The following is a 22208-nucleotide window of genomic DNA, read 5'->3' on the forward strand; positions in this document are numbered from 1 at the left end:
TCTTATAGATTTCCCCACTGCTTTTGTCCTTACAGCTTTCTTTAACTATTTATAGTGATAATAGTAAAGAATGGTTACTTACCCTTAAACTAACTATGAGTCTTCATTGAGCATTTTTCCATGTGGATCCCATTTCTGGTGGGTGAGGTTACTCAGAGAGCGGGTTTCGTGAGAGAAGAGGGTGGGACCATGGGATTTAGGATAGAGCCTTGTGGAACCAATAGGGAAAATGGGAGAGGGGAGTATGATCAACCAAAGAGACACAGCAGGAGAGCCAGGGAGAAGACCATGTCATGAAAGCTGAGGAAGGAGATATCAAGCAGGCAAGTGTAATCAACACAGCAGATGGGACAAGAAGGATGTAGGTGGAGTAGATGCCTTGCAAGTTGGCTAGAAAGAGATCAGAACAGTTTCAAAAAGTGTGGAAGAGAATCCAGGATGGAGGTGGAAGAGGGGCATTCAAAAGGCAACAGCTGTAGATAGCTCACTCAGTAAGGGTGGAGGTGAAGTGTAGGAAGAGAGATGGAGGGGCAGTAGATGGGTAAGGAACGGCTTCAATCATAATTACAAAGAACCAAATTCTGAGAGGCGCCAATCTCCCTACAAGTTATTGTGAAAACATTGGCACAACTACTAACCATTATTTATGCTCTAAAATTCTCTTTATTAAAATCCTTTTTAAGAAACACAATCTGAAACACTTTGCAATCAGTTGCACAGATCAGTTAATACTGGTGACACCACCTACATAACTCAACAAGTTCTAACAAATTCCCATTGTTTACAAGGCAAAACTTAAATTAACAAGATTCTATAAGCTCAATAAATAGTATGTCTGGTCCAGTTCAAGTATAATTAAACAAATCACAGCCTTAATAGAGAATAGAAAAACCCTGAATATAACCAGCCTGACACTAAGTTAGTGTTCAAGCCAATATTAAAATGTGTTAAGTCTTATGGGGCTAATGTTTAGATTTTTTTTTTTTTAATTTTTACCTTGAAGAAAGCAAGTTGCACTGTGACATTAAAGACTATTTGAGATCAGCAGATATAAAACATGTTCACTGTTCAGAAAGGCTGCAGCCTTTGTGAAATCTTTGGTTGAGACATGTTGAAATGATTCATAAATATCATGGAAGCTCTTCTTTAAATAATAATAAATAATTTTTGGCTCGACTTGAGACTGTCTGGCGCTATCCATATATTAATCAGAAATGTAAATTGTTGAAGAACTATGCTGACTAGAAAAATACTACAACTTAGATTTTAAATATAGCAAGTCAAAAGAGAAACAACACATTTTACAGCAGCTGAAAGAGGCAAATAGCTACTTGTACAGGTGTGTTGCCTCTCAGCAGAATAGGTATTAGAGTGATGTCTTGGAGTTAAATGCCTGCCAGCACTGCTGCTATGGGCTGTTTTGATGGAAAGACATTATATAGCCCAAATGTGTTGGGCTGAAAGTTGATTGCACAGACTGTTAGACTGAATGCTAAGACTTGGAGGTTCTTTTCAACTGCTTTTGAATGTAGGGATTTTGCAGAATAAAATAAAATTCTCAGGACTACAGCTCTCTTTTTGGCCACATTCATGTGCTCTTTTGTCAGTAGTTAGTCCTTAGGGGCCTGATTTTCAAATCCCCTCTGAAAATGCCTGAATTTGATGTGCAAGCATCGTGAATGCCTTTCTGGAGGCTCTAAACATTTGGCCCTGCACCCCAAATACAGTAATTAGGCCAGAATAACCCCTTGGGTTCTGCCAGTGGAACCCAGATTTGCAGGCTATCAGAGGAGGAAACTCCACATGGAAAGGGTGCCCCCCATTTTTCAGGGGGGATTAGGACCAGCCAGCACAGGCAAGGAGATCCTGGCTGAGAGTTGTGCTGACTCAGCATGGCTCTTGGGCTGCCCGTCAAGCCCCCAGCCTTTGGAGCCCTGGCTGGAAACTGAAGCACTCTTCCTCAGGCAAGATCTCTGGGGTGGTGGCTGCAGGATACCACTACCAACCCACGACTCAGACGGATCCTGCACTGCTGATGCAACTAGCCCTGGAAGTACAAGGTGAAATATATATGGGGTGCAACACAGGAGTGAATCTGGGCCTTAGCGTTTAATATTTGGGGGGTAATAAGCTGAATCGCTCATATAAGTCTGACAATGAGCCCATGGGCAAACACAGAAGCTAGTTTTAGTAGTTCTACTTCTTCTGACCAGAATGGTTTCGCTGTCACCTTCTACTTCCCCCATTTGTTTGCATCCACCTTTGTTTCTCACCTTGAACTTTGATTGTAAGCTCTTTGGGGTTTGGGAAAGTTTTTGTTACAGTGCTTTGAACAATGGGGCTGGAGCCTGTCGGTGATACTGCAATACAAATGAATAATAAATAATAATACTCCTCTTTATACTGGAGTTTGGCTGGAGGTAAGTTGCTAGAGGCGTGGGGATTTGGGGCACTATCAATCCTACCTCCCATCCACTTTTAGCGGAACTATGTGATCTAAAAATCTACCACCACTCTGGTGAGTGCACCAGGTCAGGAAGAGTCTGGGATATAAAAATCAGTTGCTTGCATCTGGGGTGATTTCTGCCCACCCCCCACATCGTATAAGGCAACGAGAGTAATTCTTCACATTCAGTCTATGCATCACTGCCCTAACCACTATGCCTTGGACAGTAACTACAGAATATTTACTTCCTTTTTCATGATTTTACACCTTGCAATAATATTTTTGCCCAACAAATCTCATCAAAATGTAATAAGAAATCTTGTAGCAAGAAGAATTTGCTTTTCAAGATTTTTTTGTTTCAATTAAGTGAGGAATAAAAGCCAGGTTTTAAATAAAAGATGGGCCCAAGTCCTGTCACACCTGAAATCTGGTGAAGCTTAGATTTATGCCTAAATATTGTCTCTTCCTTTCTTTCTCTCTGATGCACCAAGCCCAAACCTGGAATCCACAGAATCCCTGAACTTTGGAGAAAAATGAATCCAAGATTTGCAGCTTGCACTCAACTCTGATTGACATAAATGGAATGCCTGCACCATCTAATTGAAAGGGAACTTGCCAAACAACAAAATGCAGCCAGGAGATATAGGATACTGAGCAGAAACAATTTTCAGAGAAAGAAGAATATGGCTGCTGCTGCAGGTGATATGGAACAGCTTTTTTGGAGGGAGCAGTTTTGGCAGATTGGCCATTTTGCATTATTTTGCTATTAATGTTATTAATATTAATGTTGCTCTCTGTGATGGATAAGCCATTCTGGGGGGAAATTATTTACTGTACACAAAGTCCTATTGCATTACGTAAAACATCTAATGCCAGAGGTTTCAGTGGCCCTTAATATGGTCAACATCAGAGCTGGGCAAAGTATGGTGGTGGGGGGGGGAAATCTGCAAATTCTCCCATTCTCCATTTTTCATCTGAATTTCAAAAATTTTCCTACCACTTGCCTGGAGACATGGTTTGCGGTGCATTTTGTAAAAGCATAATCCCAGGATCAAATCTGGCAGCAGTTTTAGTACATATTCACTTTTGCTACACAAAGCCCATTGAAATTAACCAGAAATCTAAATAGTGCATTTCAATGGGACCTTGCATTACATTAAGCAACAACTCTGAGTATAAACAATGCCATATAATAATATTTATAGTGGCTGGTGCATCCTGTGTTCTCACTGCAGCATTCTGTGAACAGTTGTTACACTAGCCATAAAAATTCAGGGGAATGAATACAAAACCTGTTAAAACAACATTAAGAGTCTGGCTTATTTCCATAAAGACCAGGAAATTCAAGATTGCCAAGATTAGAAAAACATGTTTTAACCCCCCCCCCCATGAGAATGGATAAAGAATTCTACAAGTTACATAAACTAAACGTGTAGCAGTTATAAAGCTTGTTGTGTGAATTTAATCTAAGACACAAAGTGGACACACTTTTAGAATTTTCCCAAGGAATATTTCCAAACACAGAAACGACCAAAGAGAATCCAGCTCACAGGATATAAAGCACTGAAGAATGGAAGCAATTAACTTTTAGCCTGAACTGTTCTGCCTGTATTGGATTTCAATTGTATGCTCCTAGAGATAGGGACTGTGACTTCTTCTATCTTTGTACAACATCGAGTACACGGACAACCCTCGAAAATTAAAAAACGATGATGATCATCATCACCAAGCTCTCGGTGCACATAGCCTGTTGCCACTGGGGTTTACCTTATGCCATTTAACAGTTAGTAGTAGCACAATGGCTTTAGGTCTCTTAAACAAGGCCTATTGTTCACTATACTAATGAGTGAAGTGACTTAAAATATATTAATGTTAAAAGCTTAATTCTGGACATCTCCTTTCAGATCATTTCCACTGGAGGATGCTAAATTCTTCTAAATAGTCAGCCCGACCTACTGTGTGGCATCTGCGAACCCCTGAGAATTCTGAGTTAGTATAGGAAGCCGCTCCCAACACACAGAGTCTGAGAAAGAATAGCTGCAGATACGCCAGCACGGCTTCCCCATGGGAAACTATTCAGGCATTATGGTTTTTAATGACCCCTGGGTATAGATGCATGGAACATGCTGTTTATTGTGCTTTCCTTCCTCCTGCACAGTGCAAACTGATCACCACATCATGTAGATCAACAATGAAATGTCAGCATTCACTCATTTACAACTCTTCTAGTTCAGTGACATCATAGCTTTTTCTTCTCAAAGTGGGGAACAATCCCGGCATCGTCCTGTGGCAGAGTGCTGTCTTCTTTGTTCATTTTCAGACTCTCTTCTGCAAGTTGGGATAGATACTTCTGTGACCAAAGGAAAACCAGAGTTGGCATTAGCAAGGTTGATAATACTCAGCACAGAGTGCTTTATAGCTTCAAAGCAGTCACTAGCCCTCAACAACCCTGGGAGGTAGAACCCACAGACAGTCTGTCTACACTAAGGAAATGTAAACTGGTGTATCTGTATTAATGTAGATCCCCTACAGCAAATTCCCTTAATGCTGACAAGGCCAGGGAGGTTAAGTGACTTGCTCAATGCCACCCAGGAAGTCAGTGGCAGACCCAGGAGGACTACAGTTCAGGATATCCTGGCTTCCAGTCCCATGCTCAATCTACTAGATCTTTTCTCCTGGCAAATAGAAGCTGATTGCTCGATTCTGATCTCACATTGGGGTAAATCAGCAGTAATGCCACAGAAGTGAACAGAATTACACCGGTATCGAAGTGGTGTGATTGAGAGCAGACGCCGTTCCTGAGATATGATTTAAAACATACATTACATTTGCAAAGCATCTGACTTAGATACATACCTTTTGATGTATATAAATCTATGTATTTTAAGTGGAAGGAAAAGTGAAGCCAACAATCATCACTGATAGAATTTAACAATCTGGCTGGAGTATTTGCCTGTACGGAGTTGTTTTATTATGATGGTGTTCAAGTGCCCTAAATATCAACTGTATAGTGCGATCCCAAAATCTATTAGCAGCCAGTAAAGCTGCTGGCAATACCTTTGGGTGGCAGAGGTGCACACAAAATGGAAGGTGGAATGACATGGGCATGAGAGTGGCATGCACAAATTTTATACTCAGATTCAACCAAGGTGAATGGCATGAGGGGCAGAAGGGAACAAAAATTCCTCATCACAAGTAAATTTGGTCAGAATCATGGGAGATATCTCTATAATCACACAGATGGAGTCTTATTAAAGATTTATGTCTATATATAAAATCACACTTGTGTGCATGAGTAACTGATCTGAGTGTTATTAGAGACCATAAATCCAACAAATGGAAAAATGTTCCGCTCTGTGAAGCCTGGCCACGCAAATGCCAATTACTCAAACTTTTGAAACATAGTCTGACGGTGCTAATGAATATGTACAGCTGTGATGAGAAATCACATACATCTCTAGCTACGAACAACTGCTCTGGTCCAGGACTGGTCATTTAAAAACACAGCTCCAGGGGGGGAAACAGAATCCTCATGGCATCTCTGCAGCACGCACATTATCATCAGCTCTGTGTCTCTCCTTTCGGTGGTGCTTGTGTGTTGCACTATCTATACCAGGGGTAGGCGAACTTTTTGGGCCGAGGGCCACATCTGGGTGGGGAAATTGTATGCAGGGCCGGGGCAGGGGGTTGGGGTGCGGTGTGCGGGAATGGGCTCAGGGCAAGGGATTGGGGCAGAGGAGGGGTTCGGGGTGTATGAGGGGGCTCAGGGAATAGGGTTGGGGTGCAGGAGGGGTGCGGAGTGTAGAAGGGAGCTCAGGGCAGGGGTGCAGACTGCGGGAGGAAGCTCAGGGCAGGGAATGGGGTGCAGGAGGGGTGCAGGGTGCAACAGGGGGCTCAGGGCAGGGAGTTGGGGGGTGGGATGCAGGAGGGGTTCGGGCTCCCATGCAGTGCCGCTCCGGGAAGCGGCCGGCACCACTTCCCTGCGCGGCCCCTGGGGGAGTGGGGGCACAGGGCTTCGTGCGCTACCCTTGCCATGCCTCCAGGTACCTCCCCCGAAGCTCCCATTGGCCATGATTCCCCGTTCCCGGCCAATGGGAGCTGCAGGGGGCGGTGCCTGGAGGCAAGGGCAACATGCAGAGCCCTCTGCACCCCGCGGGGCCCCAGGGACGTGGTGCCGGCTGCTTCTGAGAGCAGCGCAGGGCCTGCAGCACCATGGGGGGCAATCCTGCGGGTCGGATCCAAAGCCCTGAGGGGCCGAATCCGGCTCACGGGCTGTAGTTTGCCCAACCCTGATCTATACAGTACACCGCACAAACTCACAATGTGCAGGGCCGGATTAACTTTTTGTGGGCCCTGGCGCCCGCCCCTGCACTCCACCCATGCTCTGCTCCGAGGTCCCACCCCTGCTTGGCCTCTTCCCTGCCTGCCGCTCACATGGGGGTGTGTGGAGAGGGGTGAGGCATGGAGAAGGTGGAGAGGAGCGAGCGGGGGAGGGGGAAGGGGAGCAGAGGAGTGATTGGGGGTGGAGATTCAGGGCGAAGAGGCCAAGTGGGGGCGGGGCCTTGTGGAGTGCCCACAGTCCAGGCGACGGGGCCTCTTCTGAGCATGGGCCCGGCCCTATTGTAAACCCAGTACTGACCATGTGGCCTTCATTTTCTAGAGAAAGGGCAAAAAAAACTCTTTATGTTTCATGTGTGCAGCTTAGCAGGAGGTGACTCAAAACTATTCTTCAGCTTCCAGAGGCAACCTTCCCCCTACTTTTTTTTTTTTTTGAGGGGAAGGGGCAGTGGCTGGTCCATTTTTAAACCCCAAACTTGGCCTGCCAAGATCGTTCGAGCTGCTCTTAGATTGTATACCATGATGATTGCCACTGCTGTAATTTTGAATAGAGAGGTGTGGCCTGGGGAAACGCCGCACACAACACTCTGTCTTGATCTAACTGGACAAAATTCCACATGGCTGCAGGCAAGAGTAAATACTACAACAGCCTTTGGACGGACATGGAATTCATTAAGGTCGGTTTAATTTATCTTTAAAACCATAAACTACATTTAATTACTAGCACACATAGATGGAACATATAACCCAATGCTGATTTTTTTAAACTAATGCCTACCCAACGATGGTTGAAATTTTCAAAGCTGACTCTGGGTTTTGCCACACCCCCTTGCTGATTTCAATACCGCCTCATACACATAAAGCCCTTCTCAGCTTTGAAAATCTCAATCTAAAACCCCAGCTGCTATTTATCACAGAACTGCAGCAAGAGGGAGAAGATACTTTTTTGGTTTAAATAGAAATTCACTACAAAACCTGTACAGAAGGCAGTCAGGCATTACAATGGATTCCATAAAACCTCTCGACATTTATATGTAAACCAGAATGAAAGTGGCTTCGAAAACTGTGTGGCATTAATCTAATTCAGCGGTTTTCAAACTTCATCGCATGTGGACCCCCTTCTGACCACAGAAATTACTACACGACCCCAGGAGAGGGGACCGAAGCCTGAGCCCTCCTGAGCCTGGCAGAGGGACCCAAGAGAAGCCCAAGGACGGGGAGGCCTGTCATCTGAGCCCCACCACCCAGGACTGAAGCTGAAGCGTGAGCCCTGCTGCCCAACGCCGAAGCCCTCGGGCTTCGGCTTTGGCCCCAGGTGGTGGGGCTTGGGCTTCATCCCTGGCCCCCAGCAAGTCTCATGCTGGCCCTGGTGACCCCATTAAAACAGGCTCGCAACCCACTTTGCGGTCCTGACCCACAGTTTGAGAACAACTAATCTAATCTAAAGTACAATCTATCTGCTTTATTTACTTATTCAGCCCCCATCACTGTAATCTTTAATGTGTTTAATGTGAGGGGGAGCAGTGTACACACTATGCTATTATCTTCAGTTGGGGAACTGAGACACAGAAAGGCTAAGTGACTTGCCCAAGGTCACACAGGAAGTTGGTACCAAAGCAGGTATGCTAGTGCCCTAGACCATCCTTCTTCTTCTATATCCACTTACCTCAATCCTTAATCACTAACCCCTGGACCGTCCTGTCCTCCCTCTCTAATCACAGTTTAACAAGCAGACTGGGCCTTTTCTGTGAGTGATCTTCAAAACTGGAACTTGATTACCCCCCTTGGTGGGCCTGAATATGTTCCAGACAAGCCTCACCGCCCCATCTTTTCTTCCAGGTACTTGGGGTGGGGGTGCACCAAGCGGGGGGGGGGGGGGTGAAGAATGCACAAAGGTATGGTTAATATTGATGCTGTTATGAACAGGGATTGCTGATATTCTCAGGTTGATATCTAAAAAGTGACCAAGGTAGGGTTGGGTTTAGTTTATTTTTGGATATGCCAATGATCTAAGTGTGATATTGTCTACTGTATGCTTTTATATTTGGAAAAATACCCAGAGCAATGGGTTGGGATTTAAAAGTAAATCTAAATAAATACATAGGACATGGCATTCTTCTTCATTGCCTTCTAGCAATTGTTATGTAGCATTGCACAGCACTGTTGGACAGCTGCCATGTTCCACAGCAGAGATGGCTGCATTTCAGTGGCATATGAAGCCATCCTCAGATCATTTCTGTATCATACACATAATGCTTTGAAATTCCACAAGTTGAAACTTACCATGGAAACTTAAGTTGGCACAGAAATAAAATTATACACATTCTGAAAGAGTAACAAATTTAGCTGCCATGAAATTAAGAAATCAGTAATGGTGGCAGGCTCTGTGCTATCTGTTCCAGAAAGAACTGCCAATGTACTTCAGTCCTGACCTGAAAACACCCCTACTGTTCCCTAATTTTGGGACTCTTAGAGGAGAGACTCAACTGGGCCAAATTGTGTGCTAATATTTTTGTGATGTGGACTTCTCACCTCATTTCATTTGTGAGCCATGATTTGAGCACAGGGATCCAGAGGTGATAGGCTAGTGTGTTGGCCAGCAGCACCGCACAAACCATTTCATTTCTATACATTTGTCAGCTTAAAAGATTTTAAACTGTCCATTTCCATGCCACTGAATTCTGTGCGCACCATGGATGTCCGTTTTATAGCACCAGAAAGTTTTACTCAGTCTGATCCATTAATTAGTAGAAGCAGGACTAACACTAATTACACATGTTTTACCTGAAGATTTTTGTAGTGAACAGTACTTCTGCAGTGGCTCGTCTTAGCTGTCTCTTCATTCGTGTAGAAGAGTCCACAAAGCTTGCAGTAAAACCCAGTTCTGGGCACCACAAATTCCACACCTACCAAACGATTTTGAATCACGTTAACATGACAAATGTTGCCTGATAAAAACAGGTTTACTTTCAAAGAGAAAAAAATATAATTTAGCTAAATGATAAAGATACAAAGGCTAATCCCAGATCTACTACTTTCAAGTTCTCATGAAAGGACATCAAATTCTGTAACACTGACGAATGACGGCGAAAAATGACAATTTAAAACGTGTACTGCAAATACACACTGTATACATTCTCTTAGGTATTATATGTATTTATACATTCTCAGATAATATATGCATGTATATTTATTGAGAATACATGATCGTATAGCACAAAGGGTTGGGATAGCCACAGAACTTACTTAGGGTAAAAGTCACAACTGAGTTATATAGGTCATTCCTAGCAAGTGCCAATAATATCCTTATATTAGATCACACCACAGTGTATTCTGTATGGTTTCAGAGTAACAGCCGTGTTAGTCTGTATTCGCAAAAAGAAAAGTAGTACTTGTGGCACCTTAGAGACTAACCAATTTATTTGAGCATAAGCTTTCGATGAAGTGAGCTGTAGCTCACGAAAGCTTATGCTCAAATAAATTGGTTAGTCTCTAAGGTGCCACGAGTACACCTTTTCTTTTTGTGTATTCTGTATGTTCATGATCTATGGTTGTGAAGTGTAATCAATCCATTCAGGGGCTAAATCACTCTAATATTTCACGTCACATGCTTGGAAGCTCCTTACTATACAGAGAACTCACTTGAGACATCTCTCTGCCCTCAGGATTTCCTTGGCACTGAGCAATGCTGCTACCAAAACCCAGATAATTTGTTTATGAATGTGTCAGTCCCCCTATGTTTTAGATCTTGGAATCCAATGGCAGATATTTCAGCTATTCAGTGTCATTAACGAATGCATAGTCAATTTATCTGGAATAATAATAAATAATCTGGAATAAAAATCTCAGTTCTTTCAACATTTAACCATGTGTTATTTACTGTTTCTTTTGATTCTCCTTGCATTCGTTTTGAGAAACAAATACAGTAAGTAGCCTTAAAGTGACACCTTTTGTACAGTCAAGGTATTGCAATGGACAGTGTCTCTTGCAGAGAGAGACCTAAATGTTTAGACATACCTAGAGGAATGCTAAGTTCAGTGAAAACATCCTCTTGTTCCCAGGATGGTGAAGAATGGGTTCTTTTAGATTTCACCTCTGATAATTCAGGAGATTTCATTTCCAGGTACCTAGAATTTACTTAACAAAGAAATAAAACAGTTGAATGAAAACAGTTTAATGAAGTACGACAACTTCTATAATCCCCTTTCAAACTTTTTCTGAATGAGGCCAGAAGTTAAACATGACCTGGAAATGGAATATTTCCACCCAATCTGGATGTCTAATACCGTACAGCTGACAATAGCTAACCAATAAAAAACACCACACATGAACTAAATTTTCTTCTAGAGACAATTTCATGTTCATTACTGCTCTTCTGTTTATATTTTAAACTTTTCCATTTTGGAAATTGACCACTTTCATTAGAGAGAGTGTGTTAAAACTGGAGCTATGCTTTACACATGCCTCAGTATTACAGGACACTGACAAACACTATTATTCTGTATGTAGATGTTAAATCTGTGCAGGCAGCAGACTTAATGCATGGGAAATATTGTGTTGATTTATTGGGAGGGATTAAGGCTGGTAAGAAAGGTATCCTTCCTCCCCGTTCCAGACATGTGAATTGCTTATATATTATAGATAAAGTACAGAGCCATTCAAGATCCCAGATCACTGCAGCATTACAACAGAGGTGCAGGATTAAGAATAAAGGGCTTGATTCGGATTCTGCAGTTCTTCCAGACACTGCTGTCCTTACTCAGATATTTTTCCTGATAGTTAAAAGTTTTTAATAGGCAGGTATGATTAATCTTACCCTCTTAAAATATTTTCTGGCTTTGTGTTACCATGTGCCTTGCCACATCAGGTTATATTCGAGGGAATGTATAAGAAATAACAGTACTTGGTTAGTACCCACCCAAGTCCCCACACAAAGTCACGTGCTTGCATGAACAAGGACAGAGAAATAACAACCTACAAACTATTTTCATCTTTTTGCACGGTGGGTAAGAAACACCCATCCTGAGTTTCTTATATGGGTGGGAGCTAGACATATATAAAAGATCCCTCTGTTATTTGTTGACCTGCAGGAACTGTAGTTCTTCTCATTGACAATTCAAAGTACTTAGCAGGGGGCTGCAAGAGTTCAGCTCAACTCACGTGAACCCAGATGTGACCGTTACAGCTGACTATTGCAAGTTGCTTATCGTATTTCCTTTACACCATTTGACTAAAAGCCTTTAAAGGATTAACATGGCTCTCATGGCAGCCGGGCTCTTTTACTGAGCTGCTCCTAGGACAATCTTGACACTATTAGCAACATTTATTCTCATTAGCAGGAGATTAAAATCTAATGCATCTTGCACAGATAAAAGCTCTCCACCAGCAGAAAAGAAAACACAGAAGTAGTTACCCCCCGTCTCTTGACACTCTTGGCTTCCACGGGTTGTTTCTTCACTGGAGTTTTTCACAAGCATGTCCAAGACTTCTCTATTCTCCGTTTCTTGTGATCCCATCTGCTTGTAATGATCCATAAAAGTGCCAGAGAGCTGGAGAGTCTCTCCTTTCATTTGATCAGAAAGTATCTGTCCATCCTCCAGCTTTATGTGAATATCAGAGATCTCCTCTATTTTTCCTTCCTTTTTGTGATAATTAGAATCCCTAAGAGCTCTGTCTTCTTGTGATTCATCTGGCTTCTGTTCAGTGTCCAGATTTAGGCTTGATGCTTCGGTAACTGCATCATCATCATCATCATCTTTTGGACAGCCACCGGAAGCAGCTCTGCTTTCCTTTGCTGATCTGAAGCTCGTTTCTGGAGCTTCCTGGGCAGATTCGCCTTCACTCCTGTTTATCTGGCTGTGGTCATTTTCCAGTTCTAACGTGCTAGTTACATACTGATGCATTTCTGAGCATGCTTTGTCTTTTGGATCAACTGGAACAATTTCTTCAAGTTCGGTTATATCTGGCTCCATAATAAAGTCGTCTTCTCCCACTTCGTCCACTGTGACCAGTTCTTCCATGTTAGCTGGATACCAGGCCTCGCCTTCCATCTCACTTCCACTCTCCCAGTCTCGCTCCTGCAGCAAAGGGAGAAACAGGTTGGGAAAGATGTCAGTTATATATCATCAATATTAGGGAATGGGCTTTGGCCTAGTGATCACAAGTGATGCTTTGGACTGGCCATCCCTCATGTCCTACCATGTCCACAATTCCTAGGAACTGTGCACTGTGGTATCAGGTTTGATTTACTCTGTGTATGTGTCGGGGGGTGTATATGTAATCCACGTGCTAATAGGGAGAGATTTCTTTAGAGAGAAGCGGGAGAGAGGAGTGAGTGAGTTGTGTCTGGGTCACTTTTGCTAGGCAGTTGCACAATTAGCACTCCACACCCAGAAGTTTCTGGAAATGGGTGTGGAAGCTGGACTCAGACTCCACTGAGGACAAGTAATCAGGGCAGCTGCTTTACAAAAGGACCTGTGACCTGTTGGGAGAAGCTTAGCCATGGAAGCAGAAAGCAGGCCTGTTTCCCTTAACTCTGAAGCACTGTACAGCAGGTTAGGGGTATTGTTAACTTTCCAACACAGGGAAGCCCTGGCAATCTTAAAAAGAGGAAACTGGGCAGGGAAACAAATGTCTTTCATTTTAGTTACACACCTTGAATGTGATTTGATTTTAGCCAAATGGTTTTAGTTCAATTGTCTTTACCAGTTTGGTTCAGCAACTTTTTCCTTATTTAAATGGGATGATGGGGAAAGTCACCTATATCTGGCTAGTCTAAGTTTTGTATTTTTCTTGTAACAGGGTTATTGTTTTATATACTTAATACTGATTGGCTGGTTAATTAGTTAGCTGACTATCTGAGTGATTCCACAGTCCAGTAGAGGAGAAGAAAGGCTGCCTGGGTTCGAGTTGGAGATTTCTACAAGCAAGCAGAGGGATGATATTGTTGCAGAGCTTTTGACTCACAGACTGTACAGAGCCGATGAACAAAGACTCCAGCTGAGACAGGTAAACTCAACCTAAGCTGTTGGAATTCTGAGTTACTTCTCACTGTGTGTTTGTGGGGACTGACCTGTTCAGAGCTAATTCGTTTCTTTTGTTTATATTTATGTATAATTGTGAAGACAGCGTATGTGTATTCTGAACTAGCCTTATTAGGTAGTAGAAATTAAGCTATTATTATTTCTTCATTATTATAGGATTGTATGAAGTTGGTACTTAAGAATTAAGTTCACAGAGTATCAGGGTTGGAAGGGACCTCAGGAGGTCATCTAGTCCAACCCCTTGCTCAAAGCAGGGCCAATTCCCAATTTTTCCCCCCAGATCCCTAAATGGCCCCCTCAAGGATTGAACTCACAACCCTAGGTTTAGCAGATTAATGCTCAAACCACTGAGCTATCCCTCCACCCAAGTTCATTCCCTTTGTTCTTTTTGGACTTGACTGTGGTGAATCCTTGCTGAAAGTCCTCCATGCCTGAACTCTGGGTCTCCATGTGCTTTTCTATAGGAGTTTTGTTTAAGCACTAGGAGAGCTCCCCCACAGTTACATATACACAGATCCCTTTACCATAGCCCATATAAATGCTTCTAGCATTGCACTTCTTTGGGGATATTTTATAACTCTCTGGGTAGCTGAAATCTCCCCGTCTCAGACTTGTGTTAATTACCACAATGTGAGCAGTGCCGCAACTGCCCAGAAAGCCACAACCTGTTGTACCTAATTCTTTGAATACATCTTTCTTCACCCCAGAGGAAATTCACTTGCCTACACCTCTGGGGATATAGGAGCCTTGCCAGCACAGACTGCAGGGGGAATGTGCTGAATTTGTCCACTCCCCATCATCACCATGGCCAACCTCTCCCCAACCAACAGAGTCATTTTTTGGCCTGGCTGCACACTACCTCAAGCTCCTACAGAGACAGGAAACTTGTGGCTACCTACTGCAGTCACTTCCTTCCACATGGACCCTCTGACAGAGACTCGGCTGGAAGAAGCTGGCTTAGACCTTGAAGGAAATTAGCCTTTAGAGTTACGCTAAGATAAATGCCAGATAAAAATCGCAGGATGGTACTAATTATAAAGTCAGTATCCGACAGTGGACCTTCATTCCAAAACATTAGCACTGGCTTTCTGAAGTGCACATATTAATTACAACGCCTGCTTACTTTTAATACATACTTAGAATAAGTTAGATTTCAACTCTCAGAATCATTTTATGTACATAAGAGATAAAAAATCTGTATCTCTCTCCTCTTTGGTCATTTCATATGAAGCCTGGCAGTGTCCTAAGGTAGACAGACTGTTCTGGATCAGGAGATCAATTTTCTACTGCAACAGATATTGATAGCTTCCACATTTGACCATCAGCTCGTAACTGTAAAGGTATGAAGCTGGAGAATTGCCAAGGATAAGTCTCTGTGCTACTGCAACAGGAGGTTTGTAGTGAAATTATTTAAAGCCCTATTTAAAGACAAAGCCTTGGCTGGGATGATTTAGTTGGGATTGGTCCTGCTTTGAGCAGGGGGTTGGACTAGATGACCTCCTGAGGTCCCTTCCAACCCTGATATTCTATGATTCTATGAATTAAAGAGAAATATTTAAAAAGAGGTTGTCTATACTACATCTAACTCCATCATTCTGGAAAGGCTTCATCTCCTGTCCCTTCCTTTGCTGTAGCTCCAAAATGACTGCCTCTTCTATTTTTGGACACACTTGACAGTTATGTAGTCTTTTTAGGCATACGTTCCTTCACATGCATAGCACTTGGCAGCAGCAATTAAAAGTAATCTATATGGGCATACAGCAACTAAAAAAAGAGCCTCTCAGAACCCTGTCAGGCAAAAGCTATCCATAGAAGCAGAGTTCAATACGAGGTAAGATAATTTAGACATCCCCTCAGAGTGTCTGAGAAATGGCATTCAACGGGGGTGTAATATTTCAGTCTGCAAAATTTGCTGATAAATTCATGTGTTGCTTCGTTTTATAATAGAGACTAAACCCAGTTAACACACAGCTTACCTTCTCTTTTCTTGCGCTTTCCACAGAATCTGCTGAATCTTTTCCCTGTTTATTCACTGAAGGTGAGGTCTTCTCTGTAATATGCGCCTCTTTACCAAGCTAAAACAAATACAACATGTATATCTGTAGTGACACTCAGCAGTAATCCTAAACAGAGAGATTTCCATTATGGTTCTATTCTGAGTCTTCGTGAGCAAAGGCATTCAACACGGTCCCATTCCTTATTCATCAAATTTGTACAAGTGAATTCTGCGGAAACACCCAGAGATTGGAGACTTCTATCTAGCAAAGCTGGACAGAAAATGTAAAAAAAAAGAAAAGAAATTAAAAAAAAAATGGAAATGATTGGAAATTCATGAATTTCCAATCTTCCTTCTTTGGTTTTCCAACCAACCCTGGTTTATAATGATTGAATGCAGTGTAAGCAGGGGGCCCCAACCCATTGATCTGTTCTTGTAGGACTGCTCAGGAATGCAGTTCCTTGCATGGCTTATATTTTGGAAAAACAAACTACAACATTATATGGTGTTTAAAAAAAAACATTAGATGGGCTGGAAGTTGAGGTCTTCTAAGCTTGAGGGCGTCCCTTTAACAGTATGAGTGACCTTAACCAAAGATTCTCAGAAGGTCTATTGCTAACTCTGTTAGTTTAAGATGACTATGTACATGTGTGCAACTAGCATTGCAGCTTCTCTCCAAGGAAGCACAAAGCGATCACAAAAAAGACAATCAAGCCACATCATCTTGATTGTCACCAGGGACTGAACCCAAGACCTCCAGAGTTAAAAGTAGGAGCCCCTGCAGCTTCTGCAAAAGGATTAAGATCCACACCAAGCAGCTGCAGCCGACTCACATGCTCAGTGGATCAGGACCAGAGGTATGCCTAACACACAGGAATGACAGCTTTGATGTGGGCTCCTCCCGCTCTACTCCTCCGAGACTCCAGCTGCATGAGCCAGAAGTGCCTAGATCAAAGCGTCTGTCGTTAGCAGTCCCTGCAGACTGCCACAAAAGGAGTGCCACAGGGCCAGTCAGGAGGGTGCCTGGCTCCATAGGGCTACACCTTAAAGAGAGCCCTGCTCCGAGGTATTATTCAGCCATGCTGAAATACATAGTAAAAGAAAAAGGGGACAAAAATCTGGTGCAGACAAACAGATTGATTGGACGTAGCAGAGCCATTGCCTGCTACAGAGACTCCTGAGCTACAACCCAGAAACCTGGAGACTTCCACCATGTTTTCCCTGCATGAGGAAGGAGAGCAAGATCAACTAAGGCTTGCTCTGAGCTGACTACAGATTTTGAAGTTCAGCAGGATCAACTCAAGTCATTGCATCGGGGGAACCACAAACAGGATATCCAGCAGCTTCTTCAAGTAAACGCTCCCCAGCGAGAGACACCAACCACCTACCCATATTAAAGACTATTGGCTGTAAATGTATTTAAATAACCTGTTTCCATTCTGTGCAGCACTACACTTACACACCCGTGCTGTAATGTTACCAACCACTATACACCATGTGGTCATCAGACTTAGTGTCAAAGTAACAAAAAGAGTTAAGGCTGGAACTTTTCAGAAGAGCTCAAATAAATTATGTGCCCAAATCCCACTGATGTCCCATGGGAGGTGGGCACCTAACTCCCTTAGGCTTCTTTTAGTCAGTGATTTTTGGGGGAGAAAGCTGCAAGGTACTGGAGTGAACAATGGAGCTCTTCATAATGGCATTTCTGTTGATGTGGCAAGTTACAGAATGTTCAAGTGGATTTTTCTCCCCACTTGGTGCTAATAATGAGAGTTCAAAACTGGCTCGGTGTACGTTGCACCCCTAAAAGTGCAACTGCTCCCCAAGAGAGGTCTCCAGGTGCATGAATAAGGGAAAACAAACTTTTGCTCACAAAGTTGCCTACTGAATTCTTGAGCTACGGTATGAAAGGGTTGTTCTGTGGAGGGCTGGTGCCATGAGAAAGGTAGCCCATCCCCTGTTGAAATACACCTTGGACAGGTTTACCTGTCACTTCTATTAAACCCGATGATCTGGATTTTCTGGTCTGAAGCAGCACAAAGTGACCTTACACCAGCCAGAGATAGCCCCTGGAGAATCCCCTCTATGCAGGGGAATGCGCTGCTGGCAGAAATCTGGTAGTGGCAGCTCGGCTGTCTCCTGTGCCAGCCGGGTACATTCCGTAAAGGATCTTACGCCAGTGACATATGTAGGGGCCCTGCCAATTTCACGGCTGTGAAAACCATGTCATGGGCCGTGAAATAAGTCCTTCCCGATGAAATCTGATCTCCCCAAAATCAACTGGGCTGGGGAGGGACAAAACTTTCTCTTCCCCTGCAGAGTTGTTAATGGGCGGAGATCAGACCCACCTCCACAGGCAGTGCAGAAGGGAAGGTGGTACACTCTCACTTCTGCACTGCAGCAGCCCCAGAGCTGGGCTCTGCACTGCCACCCCCCACAGCTCTTGCCAGGGCTCGGGGCACGCGGGCTTGGGGCTGCTGTTCCCCCGCAGCTCCTGCTGTGGCTCAGGGGCACCCTACTTCCAGGGCTTCCGCCCTCCCCCCTGCATCTCCTGCCCAGGTTTGGGCTCTGAAGGCAGCGCAGAGTATTGCAATCTTGCAGCCCCCCTTCAACAGCTTTGGGGACCCCCACCCCACAATCATCAGTTGGATCAGGACCCCCACGGTTACAACACCTGAAATTTCAGATGTAAAGATCTGAAATTGTGAAATTGACCAATTTTAAGACCCCTGTGGCCACGAAACTGACCAAAGTGAATAGTGAATTTAGTAGGGCCCTGGGCATAGGTTAGGGCAGCCTGGAGCATGGGCTGTGAATTTGGAGGCTGCTACGGGGTCCCTGAAGCTTTTCCTTTCTATTCCATCCAAGCGGAGAATCAAGCCCACAGAGATTGTAACTTTACCTACCAGCGAAATTTGCTAAGGAATTTAAACCTATGAAGTAATGTGCATACCGATTCATTGCTTCGGCCTAGAGTGGATAACGAGTCCCTGCCTGGCCATTACATGGAGTGAGAAATTAGTAATATTCATTGTCACAGTCAAGAGCAGGGAATTACAAATATAAGTTACCAATTGCTGTGCCTACAACACCACGAAAATGGTGTCATGAGAGTAAAAAGTCATTCCCATGCTGACTGCTCGATAAATCACAGATCGATAGAAAAAAAGAAAAAAAGTTTCTAGTGAGCTGAAAGGGGAGCAAAACAAAACATTTTGTATGCATCCCTTTTACCTGCAAACATCACTGCATCAATGCAGTTCCATTGCAAACAGAGGACACATTTGGACTAGTTCCACAACAGTCACAGTAGTTCTGCGCCCGTTAGAAAAGTCATTACTCCAGCATTACAACTTTTCACATAAAAATGAAAAGTTGTAATGTAGTAGTGTCCCCTATTCTAACCAAAGAAGCTCCATGTTACCTCGTTCTCAGGTGCATTGCCTTCCTTCGCGTCACTGCTTTCAGCCACAGCGGCAGCATCTTCAACTGGGTCTTTGTCCGCTTTCTTGATTTTATATCTATCACTTTGCTTTTGCCTGCAGCCTTCAAATACCTTGTTGGGCCTTTGTTCTAAAGCTTCCTCCTTATCTAGGTTCTCACAGTGAGAGTGTTTGCTCTCTCTTAACCTGGCCTCTTCTTTTCTTTTAGACTTCACGGGTGCATCCTGCAGCTGCTTTTGGTATCGATCAGATTTTGACTTATATGCTTTTCTGTAATAGTCATCTTCCCTGCTCTTATAACCAGGTAAAGCATGAAGGGCATTGGGTGAACCACCCCTTAAGTACTTTTCTCTGTGCCCTCTGGCTCCTTCGATCCGTCCATCTAAGTCTAGCTTATCCAGCTGCCGTATATAGTGTTTTCTCTCGTGAACCCATGTGTCAGTCCTATCCCTTTTCTCCTCCCCGTTCTCTCTCCAGAGTGCTGCATCTCTTTCTTCCTCTCTTCGGGAGTAAGGGGACTGATCCCACGACTCTCTTCCATTTCCCCAGTCTGTCCTGCTGGCACCCAATGGACTGCGAGGTGAGCTGCAGGAAGTAAAGCTTGGGGTATGGGACCTTGGTGACAGAGAGCGGCTTATGGGGCTGCGAGATCGGGGCCTCTCAGTCCCATACCTGCAGCAGAACGAAAGCACACAATTAATCATCTCTGTCTGGAGGAAATCTAGGGAATCGTTACCCTGTTTGTATCCAGCCATACTGAATACTGGGTTTGTACACTGGGGCCAAATCAAACAAACCTTTAAAACTGCACCCACAGATTTTGCACACGTGCCCATTTGCACATGTATTGCTCCCTTGCATTTGCTGGAGCCTGGTTAGGACTGTATGAACGGTCACAGCGTTTTCAAAAAATCCACATAGAATTTGTTATGAGAGGAACATGCGTGTTTTTCCTTAAGAGTGTCACAAGGTGTCAGTTTCTATAAGCCTATGACATGTTTAATACAGGCCATTTATGCATCCATGACATCACTAAGGTGATTAAAAGGGGCACATCCACCCTGAGTTTTCATGTATTAAAAGTGGTTTCACTTTGTGACTATCTCTCCTACAGAACCACTCATAGCGCATGGCCCATAAATGCACACAGTAGAAAAGAGACACATGGAAAGTATGCAAAATAAATAAAAATAAATGTTTATTTAATGTGACTCCTTCCTCTGGGTCTTCCAGTGCATCTAGCCTGTCTGTCTTTAGATGATAGGAGAATGTCTTCTAATTTGTGTTTTGTACATCATGCCAAGCATGTCGTCAATGCTCAGAATAATAAGTAATTAATAATAAAAACATCATTTTCTTTCATAACAATCAATCCATCTGTCATTGTGTTTCATTACCCAGGCTCTATGATTTACCACAGTATCCATTTGTATTTTTTCCAAGCAGTAGAAATGAAATATAAGAGACTTCCAAAACATGAGAGATTGAGAATTAAAAAAGAAAAGTAAATAGACATGCAGTGATTATCCTGCTTGCCAGTCAGCAGTGCTATTTAAACCCCCATTTCCAAACCATCCAGGAACCCTCTAAATCATCAAGGGTAATGGCTCAGTATTCGGAATGTACAGAATTTGCTTTCTATATTGCTCTGAATCAAAACAGAGTACTCTCAGCTGACATCATGATGAGTTACCTGTCGGCTTCACGGTACATATCTCTTTCCTTTTGAGAATGGATGTCCTGGATGATTGCTGCCACATTTTTACCTGGTTTCTAAGCAAAACAAAAGATACCTGTTTAGAATCCAATATGTCTCCAAGCTATATTACGTGCAACATCATCTATGAAATGACATTCCATGTAGCATTTCGTGACACTACTTGTGAAAAATATTCGGATAGTGTGTTTCCTACAGTCCTCTCTAAAGTTGGTAACATGGTGACTGATGCAGTAAAATTGTACTGATAGAAAACAGTGATCTGTTACACTACATCATTGTATCTTTATATTTGTTGGCTTATATATGATATGAACTGAACACTAGACAGTCTCTTTTTGCTGGGCATTCACTATAGAATATTTGCTAGGAATCTGCATGTAACAGGAGTCAAATCAGGCCACTAGCCTAAAACATGGATTAAACAGATGTGTCATTCATGCTTCTGCCTCCCTAGGAATAGACTGGTGTGGTATTTAATTTCACTGCTTAGCCCATTCAGGAGCATGGCCACACAACAACATGTGTAGCCATGGGAGCGTCAAATAAAACATGCAAGGAAAGCTTGTAAGTGAAATTTCAACAGGTGATATTTTTTCAAGACCATTTATAAAAAATGTATTACAGCAGATCGAAGTGTGGATACCTCTTCAAACACAAACAACAACAATAGCTGAACAATATAGTCAGGTGGGCACTGAAAGCAGTTCATAGCAATAGAAGCCACCCTTTCCTGGATTAAAAAAATCCCTTTTACTACCTCTGAAGGAAAGGGTCAGGAACCTCTGAGCCATAAGGCTGCATGCAATTGGAACTGCTGAAAATTTTTAGAGTTTTCTGAACAGTTCACGTTCAACATCTACCTACCTTAGATGCTTACCAGGCCCCCATTACCATAGTAGCTGAGCACCTCACAAGCTTCAATGTATATATCCCCACAACACCCTGTGAGGTAGGGAGGAACTATTCTTCCCATTTTACAGATGGGGAACTGAGGCACACAGAGACTGGCGCATCTTTGGTAGAACAGGGAAATGGAATCCAGGTCATGTGAGTTCCAGGCTTGTGCCCTAACTACTGGACCCTCATTATTCCCTGGTCTACCCCCACACCAATGCTACAGCATACACGCAACTCAGCCTATATATCGTGAAATAAAACCACACACTATGTGGCTCAGGGGAGTGGGTAATGAGCTGTGGAGCCTTTCACCTCTATAGTTCCT

At 43.3% G+C, this 22208-nt stretch overlaps 1 protein-coding gene across 4 annotated transcripts in view; it reads right to left on the reverse strand.

Moving 5' to 3' along the window:
- Nucleotides 1–640: 640 nt before the first annotated feature.
- The window catches only part of RBM20 (RNA binding motif protein 20), a 164594-nt gene continuing 143026 nt past the window's right edge, over nt 641–22208 (reverse strand). For all 4 annotated transcript variants that reach the window (XM_048856271.2, XM_048856272.2, XM_048856269.2 and 1 more), the window contains 7 exons: nt 20960–21039; nt 19248–19938; nt 15804–15902; nt 12198–12861; nt 10802–10921; nt 9569–9690; nt 641–4796 (listed from right to left, as the gene is read on the reverse strand). In XM_048856271.2, coding sequence (XP_048712228.2) covers nt 4686–4796; nt 9569–9690; nt 10802–10921; nt 12198–12861; nt 15804–15902; nt 19248–19938; nt 20960–21039 — 1887 coding nt within the window. In that variant the 3' untranslated portion in view covers nt 641–4685. The remainder of the gene's footprint in view (nt 4797–9568; nt 9691–10801; nt 10922–12197; nt 12862–15803; nt 15903–19247; nt 19939–20959; nt 21040–22208) is intronic.

Source organism: Caretta caretta, chromosome 7 (genome assembly GCF_965140235.1).
Source record: "Caretta caretta isolate rCarCar2 chromosome 7, rCarCar1.hap1, whole genome shotgun sequence".
In the NCBI taxonomy this organism is placed as follows: Eukaryota; Metazoa; Chordata; order Testudines; family Cheloniidae; genus Caretta; species Caretta caretta.